Source organism: Coniosporium apollinis (assembly GCF_000281105.1).
Source record: "Coniosporium apollinis CBS 100218 chromosome Unknown supercont1.31, whole genome shotgun sequence".
Lineage (NCBI taxonomy): Eukaryota > Fungi > Ascomycota > Dothideomycetes > Coniosporium > Coniosporium apollinis.
In genome coordinates, this window is record NW_006913293.1 from 251,885 (window position 1) to 273,531 (window position 21,647).

Sequence of the window (21,647 nt, forward strand, 5' to 3'; positions counted from 1 at the left end):
CATCCATGATTTCGTGGACGTATGCCTCGCCAATCAGCACGAACTGGACTTGGCGAACTCGCTACTCAAGGTTGTCCTGGTTGTTGCAAATCGCATCAACCCATAAGATCGATGGGAAGTGGTCCTCCCGTGTGTGCCGTAATGCTGGATCTAGGTTGGTAGTGACTTGCATCTCCATGCATTAACGGTGATGGGTGTTGTGACATTTGGTCTCCCGAAACATAGGAAAGGTCCCCGTATTCTAGCTTGTCCAACAGGAAATCTTTGACCAGAGTGCACTCAGTTGGTACTGTAAATCTCCATGACGGACGAACGGTAAGAATCCTAACCTCAACATTTTCGTAGTTGAGCTCCTCGTATGACTTGTGTCGACCTTGTGTCAATCGAGACATGGTGAAGCCGCAGAGGGAGCCGAACTCCAGATGGAAAGGATATGACAAGCAAAGAGAGACGCGGCTTTAGTCGAGTTTGAGCGAAGGGTGAATGTCTGCAAGACTGGGAGTTAGAGATTGCGAGGTGAGATGCTGATGCGAGGATTTAGGGAAGTGTCACGCAAGGCTTCCTGCTGGCCGTGTGCAACCTTAAATGCTCCCGCACGCCAGCCATCGGCTGCATCTAGGGGCTGTGCAGGTGGTATAACTCATAAGGATAGCATGTTATCATAGCTTAGCTCGTACAAGCGCTTCCAACGCGAAGTGCAACAGTAAGTACTTACAGAAGAACCTGAAACCTCCCAGCCTCTTCGAACAGCGACCAATGATCCATGCCTGGCCAGACTGTACACCCGTTTGCCAACCTACCGTTATCCAATACACCCAAGCGTCATCACCTCAAATGTCCAACATACTCCTAATCCTCTGCGGTTGCGCAGTCTCCGTCAACGTGTTCCCCGTCATCCCCGTCGCGCCCGTCGCGCCCGTCATCGTGCTACCAGCATCACTCTCCGTCCTGCCTACCGAAGGTCTCCTCTCGCTCGCCGTCGGGCTTGGATCCGCGAACGGGTTATCCGACGGCCTCGTCCTCGAGCGATTCCTCACGACATTCATATTGCCCAACTCCACATTGGCGCGAATATTCCGACCAGTCGGCCTCCCGCCCCCGACCTCCGTCGTCATGGCCCTGAGCCTAGCCTCCGGATCCATGAAGTTGCCGCCATTCATCTTGCGCCACCAGCTCGGCTTCTTGACGATGCCGAGCTCGGAGTCGATGGAGCGGCCGCGCTCGCGCCGTTTAGCGATGAGCTGCTTGTCTTCGTTCTCCTCGATGTAGCCGTAGATGATTAGGACGATCATGATCAGCAGGGTCGGCGCGTAGCCGAGCGCAAAGGGCCAGACTGGGTCGACGTCGTATTTGAGGAGGCTGATGCGCCAGATCCAGGCGGATGCGATGGAGTAGGCGAGGCGGATTGCAAGGATGAGGTTGATGAGGAAGAGTTTTGTCGGGCAGTGGTGGCAGAAGTTGTTGAACTTGTTCCAGAGACCGGTCGCTTGCGGCTTGTAGTAGTGAAGGGAGTGGCGGAGCGAGTATAGTATTACGAACCAGGCTAGGACGCCTATGATGGCTCCGGCTTTGAACCGAGCATCCGTAGCTGATGTCTCGGCGAAGTGAGCCTGCTGCCACGCTGATCTTTGGCGCTCGATGTTTGTCCACGACCGCGGGATGGTCATGAAGAAGTTCTTCCTTTATTAGCTAGAGTCAAAATCCTATGAAGGAGCAACGAACCATCCAAGCGAATAGATAGAAGACCAGCGGCAGATAGAATTCGATTTTGCTACGTTTGTCATCCTGGGGTAGCCGGTATGGGTCGATATCGCAAATCTGACGCTCTTGCCAGGAGCCCCTAGGGGTAGTTAGCACATCTGCAGTCGGCCATAGATTGGAGGATCTCTACCAGTGCCGCGTGGCTTCCCAGACCATAGCGAGGGTGCCGGGGAACATGAGAGAATAGAAGAAGCTCTGCAGGATGATAGCGGTGCTCTGCAGGTAATTACGCTCAATGTCAATGCCCGTGATGGTGCTGATCATCGCACAACCCGCCACAAACAACATCCAATACCACTGCCACCGCCTGCCGATGATTCGGAATCTCTTATCTTCTCGAAGATACATCTTCCCGTGTTTGCGGAGGTTGATCAAAGTGAACATTACGGTGGCGGTGAAGAGAGCCGCGAAGGTGATGCCAACTTTTCCGCGCGTGCCGATGCCGTTTATCGGTACATAGCATGTCGTCGCGTTGATCCAGCTGCCGTTGCTGAGGAAGTGTGGCTGGTATTTTTCGAATATGATGAAGCATCTCGAGTTGTTTGAAATGGTGTTGTTGCTGTAGAGGGTGTAGTTCCAGTGTTCGAGTGCTGTGGTATTGAAGTGCACGCCATTGATAATCGTATCCGTTGAGTTGTCGCCGTTGCCAGGGAACGGCAGGAGTTCCCGTACATTTAAAAGCCCCATCGCTGCTGGACGAAGCTGCTGTGAGGCGTAAAGCCGCTGTATAGGTCGTGTACGTCGGGCCTTTACTCCGTTTTGAGGTCTTGTAAGCAAAGCAAATGGCAGCGATGCTGGCGAGCTCGTCGCAGGTGTTACAAAGCGGCAGAGGAGGGGAAAGGTTGCTGCTATCGAGCTATCCGCGTCGTCCCGGCTGCGGCGTATGAAGGATGGAGGCGGCGAAACGGTCGGCGGAGGATGAACGCTATAGTATTCGTACAAACCCCCAAGAAATCCTGGCGGAACTGAGGACACAGTCTTCACTGCACAACTCCACGGTCAATAATGGAGGAATAGAATCCAAGGCGTTACTTTGCCTGATGCGCGATTTGCGCTAGGCTCTTCCCGCCCGCACTCTCATGACGGTGGTGCATTGGGCCGATCATCCGTGCGGGCTCTAACTCAACACCATGCCAAGAATATATCCTTCGTCGTGAAGCAGCACAAACGGGAGGCTCTGCACGGGACGGATATGTGAAGCGCAGGTTCAAGTGCCATCATGGACGACAAGTACAAGAGCATGAGTCTGCTAGAATCATACCGCCACCAAATCTTAGGTACGTACACGATCCAAGCATCCTCTGCAGCAAGAAATCACTCATGCCGGCATGATAGCGAACGCCAAAATCATATTCGGACCCAGTCGCGAACTAGACATCGTCACTATGGGCTATGAGACCGGTGCATTCTTTCTGCACTCGGACCATATTGCCGCAGCAGTCATTCAGCGCGTTCCAACCGGCATCGTTTTGTGCATCCGCACCGATGTCAAGGACAGCCGGTCAGAAGCCATGGAGGCTCTGTTAAAGATCACGGAAGAAATGATCATGGACAAGCTCGGCGATGCTGAGATGGGCCAGTTCTTTGATCTGAGCGGGAGCTCTACTGCCGTGAACCAGCATCAACCCTCACCGCGGTATCAGTCGCCGGCGGGCGAGAGACCTGTCGCCTCTGAGAAGCCACGTTGAGCTGCTTCGATGGCCGGCATGTCTTCACCTTTTCGACGCCTTAATCGGATGGCACGTCTAGGGATGGGTTCCTTGTCCCAAGACTGGACCAAGCTTGCCGGTGGCTCGCAAAACAGCTACCATCATAGCTTTGCAGGAGCAGATAATTCCTCAAGCCCTCCAACTTTCTGCCAAAGAACCTGTCTCTGGTCCTGGTATCCTCAGTTCCCAAAAAGCCGTTCATGGGCGGTTTGGTTTCACCCGCGGAAAGCATTGACGGGGATCTCCCGATGCACTGGTTGGAAACAGAATTAAGGAGGACTGTGCAAGAAGCGGTGTACCTCTTGGCTCGGGAGTTTGACTACACCCTGGCATTGCAGCTGCGAAGAAGTTCGGGATACGGATATAACTGCCTTGAAGCGATTTGGCGAGGTAACAGTCCGTTCGAGCGGGTTCGTCACAGCTCTTGTTTCTGTTTAGGAAAGAGTGCGGTTTTTCAATGGGAGAGGATGGCCTGCGGAGTCCGTGGTGGCGGGGCCTTTTCTATAACGGCTCGGAGTAGCTCTACATCCTCCTTTCTTGACTTTTTGCGTGGCAGAGATTCAACTCTGGTCGTCATCTTGTCTCTCCCCGTTGCACCATCCTTTCTGTTCAATTTCAACCGATCGAGTTAAGCTGCTCTTCGTATTTCCGCTGTCTGGTCAGCTGAAAGAGCATCTGCCACGCTCAGCATATTCTTCCCCGGCAACCGTTTTCCAAAGTCAAGAGGACCCATCACGATAAGCTCGCAAGGAACTAATTCCTATATGTCTATTCCTGGACTCCTCATACACCTCATGTTCTATCAAGAGACCTCAAATTCTGAAGTTGTGGCCAAAGCGCAGGGAGCATCCCAGCAACTATCACGACCAGAGGCTGGGCTCACTTGGATACGCACGTTATAACAAAGGCGCCTCGAAATCCGTTGACTCGCGTGAGCAACGTGATATCCTGTATTATCTCGTCGTCTTCGTGCCTCTCCCAATGGGTTCTCTTCATCATTCAGACTGTCATAGTACACTTGCACGTCCATCACTGGGCCCCACCGCCACGCTTCGCCCGCTTGCCCAAACGCCCTGTTCTGATGCATGATGCGATCATATCCTCCCCCAGGCCCAAAACTCCTCTTCCACACCCAATAACGCCATCAGATGCTCATCTAGCACCAATATGTGCACTCGCCGCCTAGTCCAGCTCCCGCACAATATAAAAAAGCAGGTACGCATTCGCCGCCAACACCTCTGCCTCAGAAGCCAGTATGACCTTACTATCATCAAACTGGAACCACTCGCTCCCCTCCCTCGAGTACGAGATATAGTGTCCCGAATCCAGCTTTCCCTTGTGCACCACAACGCTCGAAAGCTCATAGACACAGCTTGGCGCGGATTCCGCGTTCACAACCCCCTTCTTGCTTTCCGCCGCCGCCGCCGCGCTCTTCGCCCGCGTGGTGTACGGCCACATGTCCAACTGCAGCGGAAACCTAACATTTGTCTCAATCTTCAACGACGCAGCTTTCGAGTGCTCGAACCGCTTCAGGTGGATGCACAAAACGGGCGGCAGCGTCTTTACACTCAGCTGCTTCGTCGCGGCGTGCTGTCCGCCCTCGCACTTCTGGCACGTATACTCCGCGGCCGGCAACTTCTCGCGCGCCGTAAACCTGTCGAGACACTCCTTGAGCTCGATGTCTGCGCTCTTGGTCGGGTCCGCGGCGTCGAGTTTGCGCCGCTTGGTCTGGCTGCGAAGGTCCAGGCTGAGGTCCATGATTGGATCGATGGCGGTGGTGACGTTGTGGCATTTGTCGCAGGTTACGGTGCTCGTGAGGTGGCCGTAGAAGGTCTGGTGGATTATGCAGGGGCAGGAGGTGGAGGATGGGGAGGAGTCGGAGGTCCCGCCGTTCTCGGAGTGGAGCGCGTGCAGGATGAATTGCATGTATTCGTGCGCGTCTTGCTGCTGGTAGCCTGCCAGTGCCTGAAAGACGCGGATTAGCTGTGCCCCATGGTGTTGGACGCAGACGATGAAGCTATGAAGTCGTACCTGCGCGCCCATCCAACTGGCCATGAGCATGCTGACGGCGCCGTAGCCCTCGGTCTTCTCGGACGAGTAGTATTCTATGAATATCTCGTCCAGGGCGCAGCTGGTGCAGGACTCCTTCTCGCAATCCGCTGTTCTATGCCCCTCGCTCAGGTAGTAGGCTCTTATGAAGGGGTTGTGGACGAGACTCTGTAGTATGACGCTCATGAAGCACGTCTGGCCCATGTTGTAGAGGCCGCGGAGACCGATGGCGCGGCAGGGGATGAAAGATGCTTGTAAGGCGACCAGTCGAGCATCTTCGGGGTTGCTGAGGTCGTCTGATTTCCGCTTCTTTCCTGCGCTGGTATTAATAGCCATTACTCTCTGCTTGGGTATCCGGGGGTCTGCCAATCCACTAACCCCTTTGTAACCGGATGTCTTCGAGAAGGGGATCGTAGACGAAGTCGTGACATTCGCTGCAGTAGAGACAGCCGGACCGTGACTCCACCGCTGTGTGGCCAGTCAGCACCGAGTTTCACGCTACCCAACATGACCAGCCTCACAGAAACAGTGTCGTTTCGTCTCCCAGTGCTTCTCGCGCGCTTCCGGCGTGTGTACACTGGGGCATTGTAGGCAGAGGTACGTCGGCGTAAGGCATATGGAGACCCGTCCGTCCGCTCGGGCCTTGGGCGTCTGGGCTATGAGGCTATGTCGATTGTGGATGACCTCTTGGAGGAGCGTGTAGTTGGTAATGGAGTGTTTCTTAACTTCCTTGAAAAGCGATTCCAGGTGGTCTGGGAGGGGCTATCAGTGCTTGTCCGCATGCTGAAGTTAAAAGACATACTGCAGCCATAGGCAATCCGTGTTATGGTGCTGGAAGCCATGGGCTGCTTCGTCTTTGTGATTTTCGGCGAGGCCTGCATGCCCGCCTTGGGCGTGACGTTCATGGTGTCCATGATGGATGTCGGCGAGCGCGAGAGGATGAAGTGCTATAACTACATGGCTTGGATGAAAGGGTTGAACAGCCCGTGGATATAAAGATTCGTCAATGGGAGCATAGCTCAGCCATGGCGAACCGTTGCGCAGTCCATGTCAAACGGCGGTTGACCCTGCATTGGCTTCGTGATGGTGCAAGGCGTGCCGAGGCTTGACCCACGCGCTGCGCCGATCTCCCGCCCCCGTTCCCACACTTAGGTTGAAATCAGCCCCTTGACGCACAGAAGCTTGGAAAAGAGTTTCTTAGACACTCTTGCAGCGAGACCGAGTATCCGGGGAGCTTACAAAAAGAAGGTTTACTCGCAATCACAGCTTACGAAAGCTGCAAAAGGAGACTCGCGGTGATTACGACACAGACAAGATTCGAACTTGCGAGGCCGAAGCCATTAGATGACTGATTGGATGCCCAATTCAAGTCTAACCCATTAACCACTCTGGCACTGTGCCAATGACAAGAACTTGCCGGCTTTGTAATAAATATCCCGTCACATCTTCCCACGCCTGAAAACCTCCCAGAGTGTCGGTGAATAACTTCCTCGATTTGCAATAACGTTGTGGTGCAGGTGCACGGGACGGAAAGTGGGTATCTAGTCACCCCTGTGTCTAGCTCTGCGGCACCAAGAACGATCTATGTGTTAAGCGCAGCGAGTAAGTTCACCGTTTACAGTTCGATCTAACAGAATGCGTCGGTAGCCTTGACCTTTGGGTCTTTTTCGGAGCAAAATGCTCCACTTATGTTGCTAGACAACACATCATACGCAGACTATCATGCATCAAACAAGAGAATGAACCTGGATAGAGGACAAGCTGCTGCTATAAGAACACCATCCACCCCGTCACGTGGCCATCCCATCTCACACATTTCAGACAAGTACCGGTTGATCATTAAACGCTGGGTTATCTAGCGCAGCTCGAACTTCCGCAAATCGCAGTCGTCGGCGTCCCGAAAAATCTCTCCTTGCATGAGGCCTAGAACGTAGCACTCGCCCACAAGCTTTTCATGGTCTTCGAATCTCCGTAACACGAAGGGAAGCCTGCCGCCCAAGAGTACAGCCACAAAGTCGCCTTGGCACAAAGCCGCTGGTCCCAGCCCGAGGTATCCTTTCCGCGTCCTAAAAATCCGGCGCCCGCTGCAAGCATTGGATGCTGCCTCGAGGAATCGCTCGGCTCGAACTGGGTCCGCTGAGCCGGCTGTGGTGACAGCTAATCCTACTGCATGCTGGAAGGCCCAGAAATCGGCAAGATGATTATCTGAATCCTGGATCAGGCTTCCGTACCAGTCTTTTCCGGCGGTCATCGTCCAGGCAAGGGCTATTATGCCTTCTTCAGTGAAATGCTCGGGCCAGATGCTTTTGACCTCCTCGAGTTTACGCGTTATGGGCCCAGAAAGACGACCCACGCCAGGCTCAGCCTGATATGATTCTCTAGTCAGAGGGTCCATTGGTCCGCACTGCCCGTTTTCGAGACTGCTCTTGTGAAGTTCACGAAACAATACAGGATCAATTCCGGAACTGCCTTGAAGTGGAGCAAAGTCCCCTGATGAAAACATGGTTGTCGAACTTGCAACAACGTCAAACTCTATGCCGTTGACTACCAAGGCATCTCCATCGAGGCCGATAGCAGCCTGCCGAGAGTGACCACCAGATGCTTCGAAAGTAGCGTTCGTTGGTGCAAGCATCATCGCGTGAGCTTTGTCCCAATCTGGAATCCATGATGGGCGAAGGACGTTCAGCTCAGCTCCGTGTTGCACAGCGGATAAAAGGTCAAGCCTATTGCTCTTCTCGATGATCTTTTGCGCTGCCTTGATGTACACTTGGTCGACAGATAGGTTGTAGTCCGGATCTAGGAAGAGATGTCCGTTATCCGGATCAGCATCAGAAGTCGGCAGGCCAAGCAGGCCAAATACTCTATCTCGAGGATCAGTACATTCTAAGTGCCGCGTCATTTCCAACCACCGTAAGAACGAGGGAGCCTCTTCAATTAGCGCTGCTTCCGTCGAAACTTGATGCATGAAATACGCGTTGAACAAGCCGGGCATGCAACGCCTTCGCGCTGCTTGGCCGTCATCAGTACGAATCCAGGCGGCGGCCAAACCCACCCAGCGCCAGTCGATTTCAGCACCTCCCCACATGAAGACAGCAGAACGAGCGAGAGCAACTTCTTGAATCACCCAAACGCGGCAAAACCAAGGGATTTGAGAAAGGATCCGCATCGACTGCCATAAACATTGTTGGTTAGAAGATCTCCATTTAGGCGGTATTGAACGTAGACCTAGACTGGAGCTGGTAGTCCAGCAGAGCGCTATTTGACCTTGACGCTTGTCGGCAGGGAAAGCGTTGGAAATGCGGCAGATAAGTGAGAATGCGGCTTCCGCACGATAAATGCTCTCCTCTCCGGCCCAAATCAGCACCCTTTCTGCTCTCTTGTAGATTTGTCTCATGAGGGTGACCTGATGCCCTCGCTCTGCTGTATTGGATTGGTTGATGGAGATGGCATCAATCCAGAGAAACCGAGAGCGACGAGTCTTCCGCAGTCGCTGAAGTCCATCCCAAAGATTGCCGCTGATTCGGAGAACGCAGCCATCGCAGATAATCTTGCGGCACTCGACGTTCTTTGGACCCCAGTGGTATGATACAGCTTCGTACGAGAGCTTGTCTTCCTCAAGAGAAACGACATGTAGTTTGCAGTTTATAGCGCGACGATCCTTTGAACCTGCTTTTAACTCCAGAACGCGAATGAAATGAGGCCCCGGTAATTCGTCATACGCATAATCTTCCGTAACGTACCATGCACACGAGTCTTCTTCCATATATCCAGTGCTCATCTTAATCGTATTGAGATTGACGGTATTATTCATGACATTCGGCAATGATATTCTACACGCGTAGTAATCTCCTTGATCACAAGATCAATGCCGGGACCTTCTGCAATGAGAGACGCTGACTCACGGGCATACCGATATGATACCTCATTCGCAGTTCTGAACACAGATCTCTTTGCAACCTGCTTTGAGAGAGTATTCACATCGTTTTGAGTCCAATCATCGTTGCGAGCAAGGGAGATCAGAGGATCTGTCATGCTGTTCGCCAATTGGCTGCCGTGGCTGCCTGTAGTGTGTAGGTCGTGCCGCCGATGGAGGTGGTGACGAGCTGCGCCGTGGAGCCGCGGTTCAGGGGACAGGCAGTCTTTGCTTGCGGTCTGCGGACGGCTCTCTAACGTTGTTGGAGTTAACGCTGTGGGACAAGAGAAGACTGAGCGGAGAGAGTGGCGGGATGACTTGGGCGAGAGAGAGCTCTCGACTGGTGGAGTTTTCGCTCTTGGTGTCGCATGTCCGGAGCCATGAGATGGTTCGCCAATGCGTAGAGGCAGACTCATCGCGGTTAGCAGCCGAGCATGGAATGAAAAGAAAGAGAGACGTGGTGGACAGAAAGCAAATACAAACCGATACCTGAATAGCTCTCAGCTAGCAAGGCTGGCCGGCTGCGCCTCAAACATTACCTTGGCAGCCCATAGTGTTGTATCACGGGCATGGTAGGCCCTAAGCCGCAACCTTTTCTTCGAGCGCTCGTAGAAGAACAAGCAAAGTTAGCTTCGTGCTTAGGTCCGCTCTCCTACTCATAGAGTCATAGGCGAGCGAGGTGCCAGAGCGGACACAAAAGAAGGCCGCCGATCCCTTGCTCTTTGCGTGAGAGTAGGGTCACGAGCTTGTGTGTAACAAAATTGTACTTTTGAATTTCACAAAGTAGCTCTCGAGTTTACGCTCCATAAGTCCCTGGAGTCACGCAGCACTTTGCCCTCCTTCATGAGCTTCTCAAGAATCTGGATCAGTCCTCTCTCCGCCGGAGCATGCAGGTTCTCTGGGTAATCCTTGTAAATCACCTTAACAATCTCCATTGCCTTCCAGCCCTCTTTTGCAGCGGCTACCTCACCCTTCTGCTCGTCTAATACCTCGAGCACCTGATTCTCCCTCTCCTTCCGGTGCCGTATGTACTCCAGCACCATCCCCTTCCCATCCTCAATGACCGGACCATGGCCGGGGTAAGCGCGACCAGAGAACTGCTGTGACATCTTGTCAAGGCTGTCCATATACGTAGCTAGGTCTTCGAAAACGGCAGTGCCTTGGCCTAACACATTATCACCTGTGAACATAGCATCTTCCTCTTCCAGGATGAGCGCCATATGGTCCTGTGTATGGCCTGGGCAGTAAAACGCCCTGAGCGTGGCGCCAGCCGTCTCAAATTTCTGACCATTTTGAATATCGAGCTGGCTCTCGCCTGGTTGGTTCTTGTACACGCGCGCATGCGGCGACACGCTTAAAAGATCGTCCACGCCGCCCACATGGTCATGGTGCCAGTGTGTGAGTATTGCCTGGTCTACTGATGCCTGCTCGGACGACAGGACGCTCTTCAGCGACTGCAGCCAGGCGGGCTTGCCTTCCCCGGTGTCGATGAGGAGGCGCTTAGGGCCTTGACCGACGAGGTAGGTGTTTGTGCCTTTTGCCGTCAACCATGCTTCCTGGTAAGAGGTGATGTAACCGGGTACCTTGAAGAGTAAACTATGCGAGTCAGACCGTACGGTGGTTTGTTATAACACCTGCCTTCCGTACCTTCCCAGGATTTCCGCCGAGTATGCGAATGACCCGTGCGCTGAGTCTTTCTATGTCCGGTAGATGGACTAATTGTGCGGCCATTTTATGTCCTGCGAGTTTCCTGCCTTCTCTTCTGCTGCTTAAGGCGGAAATATAGACATAAGCAACGATGTTTGCAGAGGTGAGACGACGTTCTGCTATCCTTCCCCGGATCCGAGGTTCGGGGATTAGATAGCACTATCGCTTAGCCCCGGACTTCGAAATTACACTGTTTCAATACGCAGTTCATTACTATCCAATATCTGCACAGGTTCTCGATAATCCACCTTAGCATCAACATCGTAGAGTCTGAGGAAAGATGGCCACGCTTGACGAAGAGGACGATATTCCGTAAGTTTTCCTAGTTGCCGGACGACCATATCTAATCTAAATACTATAGACAACTATCTGCAGGCGCCCTTGATGCACTGAAGGAATTTTACGGGGAAAGAGATGCGCATCAGAAACAGTTCGAGGACCTGAAGTGCCAGGCAGAGAACGAGTTTGGAAATGACCAACCGCTCTCTATGAACGCTTTTACCGAAGACTGGAATGCTAGTCAGTTTTGGGTATGCATTCATCTCGCTGAGCATAATCAGAGTATTTATACGCCATAGTATAGTGACGAAACAGCCACACTGCTGGCTAGACAACTGCTCGACGGCGCCAGCAATCACTCGTGCATTGCTGTTGTGTCAGCCCCCAGCGTCTTCATACAGCTCAAAAATCTCCTAGTAAGACCACAAGGCGTAGTAGTGTTTCCTATTTGAAAGAACAGAAGCTGACGGATGTAGGTTTCCTCAAACTATGCTGTCAGGCCTCAAGTATCCTTGCTAGAATTCGACGAACGATTTGCGGTGTTCAAAGAGTTCGTAGCTTACGATTTCGAGCATCCCGTTCGACTGCCGGGTACCGCCTCTTCCTTTGCTCCAAGTGAGATTATCATCCTGACCATCTAAGCAGCCGACTTGAAAGGAAAGTTCGACCGTATTATCTGTGATCCTCCATTTTTGAGCCCTGACTGTCAGACCAAAGGTAAGAAGAGAGACGGCTAGTCCAAGCCAGTCTTTCCGTGTCCGCTTACAGTCCTTCGGTAGCTGCTCTGACAGTGCGATGGCTTTCGAAAGCCCCGAGCCCAGTGACGGAGACATCACCGTCAGCAGATTCTCAACCTCAGGACAATCTGCGGCTGATCGTATGCACCGGCGAGCGGATGGAATCCTTGGTCACTAAATTGTATGGCAAAGCTGGATTGCGCACCACCACATTCGAGCCAAAGCATTCCAAGGGCCTAAGCAACGAGTTTCGCTGCTACGCCAACTTCGAGTCGGATGCACGGACCTGGACGTATTGATTGCGCCGTCCACAATCCATCCGGCGACATTCAGGGAAATGTTCTGAATCGGGTGATATGTTTCATAACGTGGGAATTCGTTACCGCGCTGTCATCCGAACCAGTACAGGATGACAACCTAGCGTTGCACGTCAATACCCCGCCAACCAGAAAGCTCCCTCGAGTACCTCCTACCTCTATATTCTTGCAACTAAACCGCGACATAAACACAATGGCCTGTATATTCTGCAAAATCATCAAGGGTATGTAGCACGGCTTAAAGCAACGAAGCGTGTACTGATCACAAGACCCCAGGAGAAATCCCTTCCATGAAGCTCTTCGAGAGCGACAAGACCTTCGCTTTTCTTGACATCCAGCCGCTAAGCTACGGCCACTCCGTATGATTTCTCCCTCTGATCAGCTCAGTTGGACGTGTCTGCTAATTTGCTCGCGCCCAGCTCATAATCCCGAAGCACCACGGCGCGAAGCTCACCGACATCCCCGACGACCAACTACACGAGATTCTGGTACTACGGCCCTTATTTTAATCCCCAAACCCCATGTGAAGAGACCTCACGCTCACACTTGACAACCCCAGCCCGTCGCAAAGAAGATCGCGGCAGCATCCGGCTGCGACGACTACAACATCCTGCAGAACAATGGTCGGCTGGCGCATCAGGTTGTCGACCATGTAAGCGCCCTCTATTTTCAACCCCTGCGTACGGAGGACTTGATCTGACACCCTTCTCAGGTCCACTTCCACATGATACCCAAACCGAACGAGAAGGAAGGGCTGGGGATCGGTTGGCCAGCGCAGAACGCGGACAAGGACAAGCTGCAGAAGCTGCTGGAGGAAATCAAGGCGAAGATGTAGAAAGGAATCTGAACCATGACGTGTCTCAAGCTCCTGGTTCAGCCATGGACATCCACGAAATGCCGATGGCGCTAAGATATATTGAACTACGTGCCTTGCCCCAGCCAAATTGCTTAGCATGTACAGCTCCATACGGATGTTTGACATACATCCTGGTGACAATCCGGCCTGTCCCAGCCAACACTGTTGCTCCCGCCAGACTCCGTGCCCATGCTACATGGTATAGAAAGTGTACAATGCTGAAGGTACATCCACCACCTGCCGCATTCGTCGTGTAGTATACGCGCGGCGCCGCACTAGACGGCCTCTCCTTCAATGCAATAGATGTTCTCAGAAGCTCTTCGACTCGAGAAACTTGACAATCTCGTCCTTGTACCAGCCCTGTAAGCGAGTAACAAGTTAGCGCTGTGCTCCGGTCATAAGTTCATCCAGTCCCCACACGCGCGGAGGAACAAGCGGTCCGATGTGCCAGCAAACGGGGCAATTGCGCTCCGTTCCGGTGCGGCGTCCTACGATGGGTCGACCCTATTTCCTGAAGGGGCGTTCGAAGGGCCGACGTATGGTTTGATAAGCATAATAATCCCTACTCAAGAGGTGTGGCAGCTGCGAAAGCCATGTATCGCTTGATATGTGTATGTACCTTCCCCCACGGCCTTGTGCCGGTCGCTTCTATACCATGCTGGACTGTCCCTTGATTCCTCAAGTCCAAGCAAGGCAGTAGAAGCAAAGAGAGTGTGACCCACCTTAATGATAACGTGCTGCGTGACGGTATTGATCATTACATCCTTCTCTGGCAGCCCTAACAGCTTCTGCATGTCCTGCCTCAGCGCCTGCACATCCCCGGCTATCTTCTTGACCCGCGTCTGGTGCAGATTCCCGCCGCTCTTCGCGAGCTTGTACACGGGCAGTTGCGAAGATGGGGTTCGCGAGACGTGGTATTTCAGGGGCGTGGTCGTAGGAGGCCTGGGAGCTGCCGAGGGGCTCGAGGAAGAATTGCGCGAGCTTCGGCTGGAGCGGGAAGTTGAAGGCGAGGGAGGCGGGGGAGTTGAGGGCGCGTGGGAAGACGGGGTTGGTGGAGAGGAGGTCTGAATGAGAGTGGGTGAGGTGGTTACGGAGGGCGGGGGAACGGGTGCGGTTGGGTGATGGGACGCTGTAGATTGTTAGCACGTCGTCGATTCTGTTGATAGAGAAGCTGTGGCAAGCCTCCAATACCTTCGTTTCTTGATCGCGCGCAATGGGAGAAGCGGAGGACGTGTCGGAGAGCGGAGGTTCTTGGAGGGCCAAGGGGTCGCAGGAAAGGCAGGAGAGGGGGAGCAAGTGCCATTGTATCTAAGCTGAGATGATGTGAGGGTGTTCAAGCTGCCCCTAGATCCGTTGACACTGCGGGAGTCGTGTGATGGTGGTATTCCCGGCCTTGGGCCCAGTCACGGAGAGTTCGCCATCGCGATGCGATTTCTCGCTTGCAAAAAGTGCAGCCCACCGCACAGAAACACCAGCCAACGTCACTCTACAACACCGCAACCCACGCTTGACGCCGCGATACCTCTACCATCCTACAGAAAACACCAAACATGGCTGACACTCAGACAAACGGCGCCACCGCGTCCGCAGACAGCCTCGCGCAATACGACCTCTTTCCGAAGCTGGTCCAAAACCTCGATCGACATCTGGTCTTCCCAATTATAAACGCCATGGGTGACGAGGACGACGCGGAGATCGCGCGGTTACGATTCGAGCTCCTCAAGCCCACCAACATGGCCGATTTCTTGGAGAACCTGGATCTACAGCTACACGGAAAGCCCACCCTAGACTATCAAAGGATGAGGGAAGAAGTCGGTGGGAGAATGCAGCAGCTCCGAGAAGAGACAGCCTTGATCAGCGAGATACTGGAAAACCAAGATGTCATCAACCAGCTGCGGAGTGACAAGGAGCAAAATCTGAAGTTCCTCACCGAGAACTACGGCGTCACGGCGGACATGGTCAACAAGCTATATGAGCTGGGACAGCTGGAGTACAGCTGCGGGATGTACGAACAGGCCAGTAATACGCTCTTCAAATACCGGCTTCTGGTAAGGCGCCTCTCACCCATCACTTGAAAAATCACCCCAACTCACCCCACCTAGGCCATCGACAACCCCAAAGTCGACGAAGCCGCCTGGGGCAGAGTCGCCTGCCAGATCCTCGCCGAAGAATACGAGTCCGTGCTAGACGAACTCAACAAAATCGCCGAAACGATCGAATCCCGCTTCTTCGGCGCGCCTCTGCCCCAACTCCAACAGCGCGTCTGGCTAATCCACTGGTCGCTGTTCCCCTTCTTCAACTACGAGCCCGCGCGCGACATCCTCACCGAGCGCTTCTTCCAGCCCCAGTACATCAACACCATCCAGACCGCCTGCCCCTGGATACTGCGGTACCTGACTGCGGCCGTCATCACGAACAGGCAGCGCAGCCGGCAGAGCAATCAGTACCAGAAGCAGCTGAAGGACTTGGTGCGCATCGTGCGACAGGAGCTGTATGAGTACCGCGACCCGGTGACCGACTTCATCAAGGCGCTGTACGTCGACTTTGATTTCGAGGAGGCGCAGAAGAAGCTGGGCGAGGCGGCGCTCATCTTGCAGAAGGACTTCTTCCTGAGCGACAGCGCAGATGCGTTTGTTGAGGCGGCAAGGCATCTGATCTCGGAGAGCTATTGCAAGATTCACCAGAGGATTGACATCAAGTATGTTGCCTGCCCACCCCATTCCCGTCTTCCCCTCTCCTTTTCCCCAAACGCATTACACTCGTTCGCATGCTCACCGCTCCACAGGGACCTTTCCACTCGCCTCGGCCTCTCCCAGTCGGAAGGTGAGCTGTGGATCGTGAACCTGATCCGCGACACCCGCGTCGACGCCAAGATCGACTACAAGGCCGGCACCGTCATCATGAACCACCCGCCGCAGAGCGTCTACCAGCAGATCATTGAGCGGACCAAGGGTGGCTTCTTCAGGACGCAGGTGCTGTCAGCCGCGGTGGGGAAATGAGGTGGTAGTGATTGGTGGCAAGAGAGTTCAATCGCTAGCTATGCTGGCGGCCACAGCTGGCGAGTCACTGGCGTTCGGCTTAAGGTCCTGGGTGGCTGTTTTGCATTGCGCGGGGGATTTCAGGGCCGTTGTGGATGCTACGTTGAGGGTCTGGTATCAAGATGCGCGAAGGCAGGCGGGATGTGCTCGTGTGGGCTAGAGCGTACTCGTAGATGAGCATGGCCTCGGGAGAGTCGCTGAGCAGCCCGATACAGGACTTGTCGGTGACCACAAGCCAGCAAATCAAACGCTGAAGATATACAGTCGGGTAATACCTATGAATCGTGATCGGCTCATCTGTATAGCGCAGATCTGTTTCAATCACACGACTATCCAACAGCGCCCCATGTTTGTTTTTTTCTACAGTGTTCCCACGGCATGCATATCCTGCGTGCCCTCAGTCCAGTGCCGCCGAAGCAAAACCCCATCAATTCATCCAACCTAGCCAAAGAGAACGCCATCAGCATAGACAGGTGGCAGAGAGAACCCAATAAAAAGGAAGTGATAATGTACAAAGTGGAAAAGGAGTAGCCACCTGATGATCAGGCTCCGATCAACCAAAGCTCTTGCAACGGGGTAGATCCAAGATTTCCACCATCTCGATTCCCTTCTCCGCTTACACAACCGCCATGCAAAACCTCCCACCATCCCACTCACCCACCCATCCCAGCAAGCTTACACAGCAGCCTCAACGCCACCCCATCCACACTCGCCGTAACCATCGCACCCATCAGGACCTCCCTCTTCGGCACGACATCCAAACTCAGCTTCCCCGCGGACTCCCACACCACCTCGTCGACCTCTTCGCCCTCGGCATCAGCCTCCCCATCCACCTCGCCATCAAGGCGCCCCTCTTTCTTCCCATCCCCACTCTTCTCCTCCAGCCGCCTCAACATCCCCAAGGCCCTATGCGTGATAAGCCCGAAGCCCTGATCTTCGACCCTGCCCCTCCCTCCCGGGTGCTGCTGCTGCTGCTGCGCTTGCGCCTGTGCGGCCTGCACCATCCCCCCTTCCTTCGCAAGCACGGTGCACAGCCTGACCAAACTCTTCGCCCAGCCGTCCTCGCTCGCGAGCCAGCGTCTCGCGACCCCGCTCTCCGGCCCCGGCGCCAGCGCCGCCAGGATATCGGCAGCCAGCATGCCTTGCATAAGACTCGGCTTCCGTATCTCGACCACACGCATCTCGGCCGCGGGGGTAAGGGTCGACTTCGCGCGGTCCGGCACGATGGAGACAGCGAGCGCGAAGGCGCGGGTCAGAAGGTCGTGGGGCGGGTGCGAGGAAGCGTCCGCGGCAAAGAGGGCGCGGTAGTGGTGCCGGTTTGGGTCGTCGCGCGCGAGGAGCTTGGCGAGGGCGTCGAGGGCGGGGGGGAGGTAGCGGTGAAGGGCTGGGTTGTAGGGGGTGAAGCGGAGCGATGTTGAGTGAGAAGCGGATGCTGAGATTGCGGTAGTGTACGAGGGCGCCGGTGTCGGAGCGAAGGAGAGCAGGAAGTGCAGGATGTTGTGCGCTTCTTCGCGGCTTGGGAGCTCGATTTTGTCGGCGACGTTGGAGAAGAAGGTTATGGTGTCTTTCATAAAGTCCTGGGTGTTGGCGTAGGTGCGGAGGAGCATGTTGCGGGTGCCGAGAAGCCGGACGGTGTTGGAGAGGAACTTTATCACGGGTGGGGATGAGAGGAGGACGTGGTTGAACTCGAAGAAGGATACGTTGCGGAGGATCGTGGTGATTGCGATGAGGCGGTCTGCGGCCCGGTCGAGATCGTATGCATGGCTGCCGAATTCGGGTATGTCTTGGAGAGAATCGACTTCTGCTCGGCAATTGCGGATCACATCTTCATAGGGCGTTAGGTCCAGAATGTCGGAGACCTCGGCGGCGTCTTCGGCGAGAGCGTCAACCTGCTCCTCGGCGCAATCGATCAGGATGTCGATAAGGTTCTCGCACTTTTCAAGCTCTAATCGGAGTGCGGAGTCGTGAGACAGCTTAACCAAATGATCCAACGCATACCGCATTTCACCATGAATGCCCGACTGGAGGCTCATGCTGAGTGCACGGATATCGATGAGGCCCATTTCTTCGAGGCCGGGTATGACGGGCTTGAGCCTATGAAGTTCTGATCCCACTAGGCTGTGCATATTGTCGGCGACAGAGAGACCGCCGTATGTGTCAGATTCGGCGGCTTTCGTCTTCTTAGGCGTATAGTTCGGACCGGTGTAGTATTTCAGCGGTTTAGGGGAGGGTGGCGCACCCGTGACCCCGTTGACACTGTTCCCTAAGGTTGAGCCGCCTGTCGAAGGCTGCCGTTCATGCTTCACGTCCGGCTGTCCTGGTGAAGCGCTGGGAATGCGAGGCTGTTGACCTGGGACTTGCGGAGGTGTGGCATCCAGCTGCCTACTCATGCTCCTCCTGTGCTGTGCAGCGAGTGCGCTCTGTTGCCGCGATGGAGCGGGATCTGCTTGCGGTGTACTCCAACCGTTCAGAGAAGGCGTGGGTGTAGAATTCGGCAGTGGCGTGGATTGTGCTGGCGTAGCTGGGGGCTGTGGCTGCTGTGACGGCAATGCTCGTTGCTGGAGCTGTTGCAGATATTGCTGCTGTTGTGCTTGTAGATTTTGGCCGGGTGCTTGCATTTGCTTCGTCGGCGACATTTGCTGAGGCCCTCCCATGCCCGTCATACCAGCCATCTGGGCTTGTTGCTGCAATTTTAACATTTGTTGCATCTTCGCCTTGTTCCACTGAGCAAGCTCGTACGGCGCAACGCTTTTCTCATAGTGATATCTCATCTCCTGAGGTGCCGTCGGAAATTCTGCTGGAGGGAAGCCTAGGGCATGGGCTATTGACGGCCACATGTTCATTTGGGTTACCCTTTGCGACCCCTTTTGTCTCATTATGAGAGCATAGAGGTTCGCTAGGTTTAGGGGGCGGCCGGCGATGGAGGGATTGGGGTCGAATCGGTCGCCCAGACCTTGGCTTTGCATGAAACTTGCGACGGCTCTGTTGAAGTTCTCCGAATTGTTCCGCTGGGCTGTGGGCATCTGCTGCTGACCTGGCTGCATCCCACCGGTAGCAGACATATTATGCTGCTGCGCAGGCGAAGCCATCATCGGGTTTATACCGCCAGCCTGAAACCGTTGCTGGACCTGCTGGGCGTGCTGAGCGGCGGCGATGTTGTTTTGGGCCAACTGCTGCTGCTGTTGCTGTAGACGTATCTGGTACTGCCGCTGCGCTTCGGCCTGGCGGACCTGGAGATGCTGCGATAGGTTGACACCTTGTATACCCGCCTGGAGGGGTGGCTGGAGGTTCGCCGACGACATCTGTGGCATCGGCCCGTAATTCTGACTGTAGCCTGGCATCACCGGCGATCCTTGCGCGAAATTCATCCCACCCATCTGAGCCATCGCAGGGTTTTGTGCATTCGCGCGGTTCATCTGCTCCATCGAAGGCGACATGCCGAGACCTTGTTGCTGTTGAGGGAACGGATTGGGAGACGAAGTTTGCATCCTCGGAGGGGCGCCTGGTGGGCGAAACTGCGAGTCCTGCATCGTCGGTGAGGGCGTCGCATTGTTAGAGCCGGCTCGTTGTAGGTGCTGGTACGGCGTTGGTGCCTGCATTGGTTGTCCGCCGTGTTGCCCATGAAAGCCTGGGTATCCGACCTGCTGCGGCGTCTGCGAGCGCGACAGACTGATGCTTCCAGGCGCCAGCCGCGGCGATGCGCCCGTGCTGTCATCTCTCGGCCGTGGTCGTTTGGATGGCACGACGGGGTTGACTTGGTAGGGCGTGTTCTGGAAGGCTGCGGGAGAGGCATTGCGCACACTGCCATTCTGGAGTCGCTGCTGCAGGCCGGCACTCTGAAGCTGGTTGAAGTCTATGTTGTTCGCGCCGAACATGGAAGGGTCAAGGGCGGCCAGGTTGGCGGTCGGGTCGTGGAGGTTGCCGTAGATGCCATTGCTGGTGTTGAGAGCGTCGGGAGCCCAGGCTGCGGCATTCATGCTGGGGGCTCATTCCATCTGCGAGGCAGCGACATGTCAGCCTATGGTCGCGACGGCCATCGCTCCCATCTCAAACGGTCGGTAAACAACGAAAACAAATGAAAAACAATGGGCTGCATGAGTCGCGCGACGCGACGGTTGGATAGATGACGAGACTCCGGTCCGGCAGGGAGGGAGGGAGGAGAGCGACGCGCGTGCCGAGCAAAGCGAAGCTGGGACAGGCGGCCAGCAAACGCGTGCGGTGCCTTGCAGGACCGAAACACAGTCGCCGAAAGACGCGCTGGCGGCACGAGTGCTGGCGAGATTTCAGCGGGCTTACCTGCTATCTGGCGGCGGGGCTGGTTGGACGAGCAGGTGTCCTGTGGTTTCGATGAAGTGAGAGACGCCCGCCCAGATCATCCTTTTTCCCTCTCGCTAAGGCCCAAGCGCCGGCCAACGCCCGCAGCCCGCCGCAGCACGAGCACGCTCACGCTCAGCAAGACAGCGGAGTTCACAGCCATTGTCTGCTTCTTTTGCGTCTGCTTTTGAAGCAGCACGATCGGAGCAGTTTGTAGGAGAAAGACAGTGCGGCTTTTGGAAAGGACAGGACAGGCCAGGACAGGATCTTCGGGCCGTGCCAAACCTAGGGAATGCTTCTTACCCACCTTCTCCCGTCAAATGAAAACGCTAGTCTAGCCACCTGGGCTCATCCACTTCCGGCCAGCAGCCTGCACCCACGACGCCTCTCGCCTTTCCCTCGAAAGAGTGCACCTGTTTGGGCCGCCAAGTGACACGAGCTGGTTCAACACCTCCGCAATCACGGGCTGGTTTGCGTCTGTCTGCAAAGGCAGCGTCGCTTGTCCTACTCCCACCCAGCCATCCATGACCGCCAGTTCCCAGTCTCCGGTGCCAGCTCAGGACACTTAGGTAACCAACTCTCTCGCCGCAAAACTTGCGTGTCCCAGCTCTCAGGCCTTCCAATTCATTCAGTAATGTACCTCAGGTAGGTTACTCGACGGCAACTGATGCCGCAGCGCGAAGAGATTGACGGCTGACGCCGGCCTCGCATCCTGAGTGCCGGCCGGAGATTTATCATGAGTTATGCGGTACCACGACTTCTGCCTCCATCTCGGTGTCGGCTGTTCCATTCGTTCCATCAGCCATGAGAGGCACAGTTTCGTCCTTCTCAGCCTGCGGGAATGGCATTCTGCCCACAGCTCTTACCAACAATGTGAAATGAGGCCACCTCGATCCTTCGAGCTCGAAGACGATTCTCCGCCGCCCTCCAAGGATATTTGGCAAGGATCGGCTATGGTTTGCAAGTC

General features: G+C 54.9%; 10 protein-coding genes and 1 non-coding gene across 11 annotated transcripts; 4 read left to right on the plus strand and 7 right to left on the minus strand.

The window, feature by feature from the left end:
• Positions 1-830: 830 nt before the first annotated feature.
• W97_06137 (uncharacterized protein) lies at positions 831-2,448 on the minus strand (the record flags this gene model as incomplete). The annotated part of the gene is made up of 3 exons (XM_007784148.1): positions 831-1,676; positions 1,723-1,840; positions 1,892-2,448. 3 exons carry the CDS (start codon positions 2,446-2,448, stop codon positions 831-833), a joined length of 1,521 nt encoding a protein of 506 aa, XP_007782338.1.
• A 532-nt stretch (positions 2,449-2,980) lies between these two features.
• On the plus strand, positions 2,981-3,449 carry W97_06138 (uncharacterized protein; the record flags this gene model as incomplete). Its single annotated transcript, XM_007784149.1, has 2 exons — positions 2,981-3,038; positions 3,097-3,449. 2 exons carry the CDS (start codon positions 2,981-2,983, stop codon positions 3,447-3,449), a joined length of 411 nt encoding a protein of 136 aa, XP_007782339.1.
• Positions 3,450-4,652: 1,203 nt separating this feature from the next.
• W97_06139 (uncharacterized protein) lies at positions 4,653-6,433 on the minus strand (the record flags this gene model as incomplete). The annotated part of the gene is made up of 5 exons (XM_007784150.1): positions 4,653-5,435; positions 5,502-5,833; positions 5,898-5,987; positions 6,041-6,271; positions 6,322-6,433. 5 exons carry the CDS (start codon positions 6,431-6,433, stop codon positions 4,653-4,655), a joined length of 1,548 nt encoding a protein of 515 aa, XP_007782340.1.
• A 388-nt stretch (positions 6,434-6,821) lies between these two features.
• On the minus strand, positions 6,822-6,920 carry W97_06140. The gene has a single exon. It is a non-coding gene; the product is annotated as a tRNA-Ser (tRNA).
• A 454-nt stretch (positions 6,921-7,374) lies between these two features.
• W97_06141 (uncharacterized protein) lies at positions 7,375-8,418 on the minus strand (the record flags this gene model as incomplete). The annotated part of the gene is made up of 1 exon (XM_007784151.1): positions 7,375-8,418. The coding sequence occupies one exon, from the start codon at positions 8,416-8,418 to the stop codon at positions 7,375-7,377; it is 1,044 nt and encodes a 347-aa protein (XP_007782341.1).
• A 1,790-nt stretch (positions 8,419-10,208) lies between these two features.
• W97_06142 (uncharacterized protein) lies at positions 10,209-11,163 on the minus strand (the record flags this gene model as incomplete). The annotated part of the gene is made up of 2 exons (XM_007784152.1): positions 10,209-10,988; positions 11,080-11,163. The coding sequence occupies 2 exons, from the start codon at positions 11,161-11,163 to the stop codon at positions 10,209-10,211; spliced, it is 864 nt and encodes a 287-aa protein (XP_007782342.1).
• Positions 11,164-11,419: 256 nt separating this feature from the next.
• Positions 11,420-12,454, plus strand: W97_06143 (uncharacterized protein; the record flags this gene model as incomplete). Its single annotated transcript, XM_007784153.1, has 6 exons — positions 11,420-11,451; positions 11,501-11,669; positions 11,718-11,834; positions 11,895-12,009; positions 12,064-12,135; positions 12,198-12,454. 6 exons carry the CDS (start codon positions 11,420-11,422, stop codon positions 12,452-12,454), a joined length of 762 nt encoding a protein of 253 aa, XP_007782343.1.
• A 211-nt stretch (positions 12,455-12,665) lies between these two features.
• Positions 12,666-13,307, plus strand: W97_06144 (hit family protein 1; the record flags this gene model as incomplete). The annotated part of the gene is made up of 5 exons (XM_007784154.1): positions 12,666-12,696; positions 12,749-12,831; positions 12,892-12,960; positions 13,032-13,124; positions 13,185-13,307. 5 exons carry the CDS (start codon positions 12,666-12,668, stop codon positions 13,305-13,307), a joined length of 399 nt encoding a protein of 132 aa, XP_007782344.1.
• A 330-nt stretch (positions 13,308-13,637) lies between these two features.
• On the minus strand, positions 13,638-14,631 carry W97_06145 (uncharacterized protein; the record flags this gene model as incomplete). The annotated part of the gene is made up of 3 exons (XM_007784155.1): positions 13,638-13,688; positions 14,051-14,457; positions 14,520-14,631. 3 exons carry the CDS (start codon positions 14,629-14,631, stop codon positions 13,638-13,640), a joined length of 570 nt encoding a protein of 189 aa, XP_007782345.1.
• A 247-nt stretch (positions 14,632-14,878) lies between these two features.
• W97_06146 (eukaryotic translation initiation factor 3 subunit E) lies at positions 14,879-16,327 on the plus strand (the record flags this gene model as incomplete). The annotated part of the gene is made up of 3 exons (XM_007784156.1): positions 14,879-15,376; positions 15,431-16,026; positions 16,114-16,327. 3 exons carry the CDS (start codon positions 14,879-14,881, stop codon positions 16,325-16,327), a joined length of 1,308 nt encoding a protein of 435 aa, XP_007782346.1.
• A 692-nt stretch (positions 16,328-17,019) lies between these two features.
• W97_06147 (uncharacterized protein) lies at positions 17,020-20,343 on the minus strand (the record flags this gene model as incomplete). Its single annotated transcript, XM_007784157.1, has 1 exon — positions 17,020-20,343. One exon carries the CDS (start codon positions 20,341-20,343, stop codon positions 17,020-17,022), a length of 3,324 nt encoding a protein of 1,107 aa, XP_007782347.1.
• Between the last annotated feature and the right edge of the window lie 1,304 nt (positions 20,344-21,647).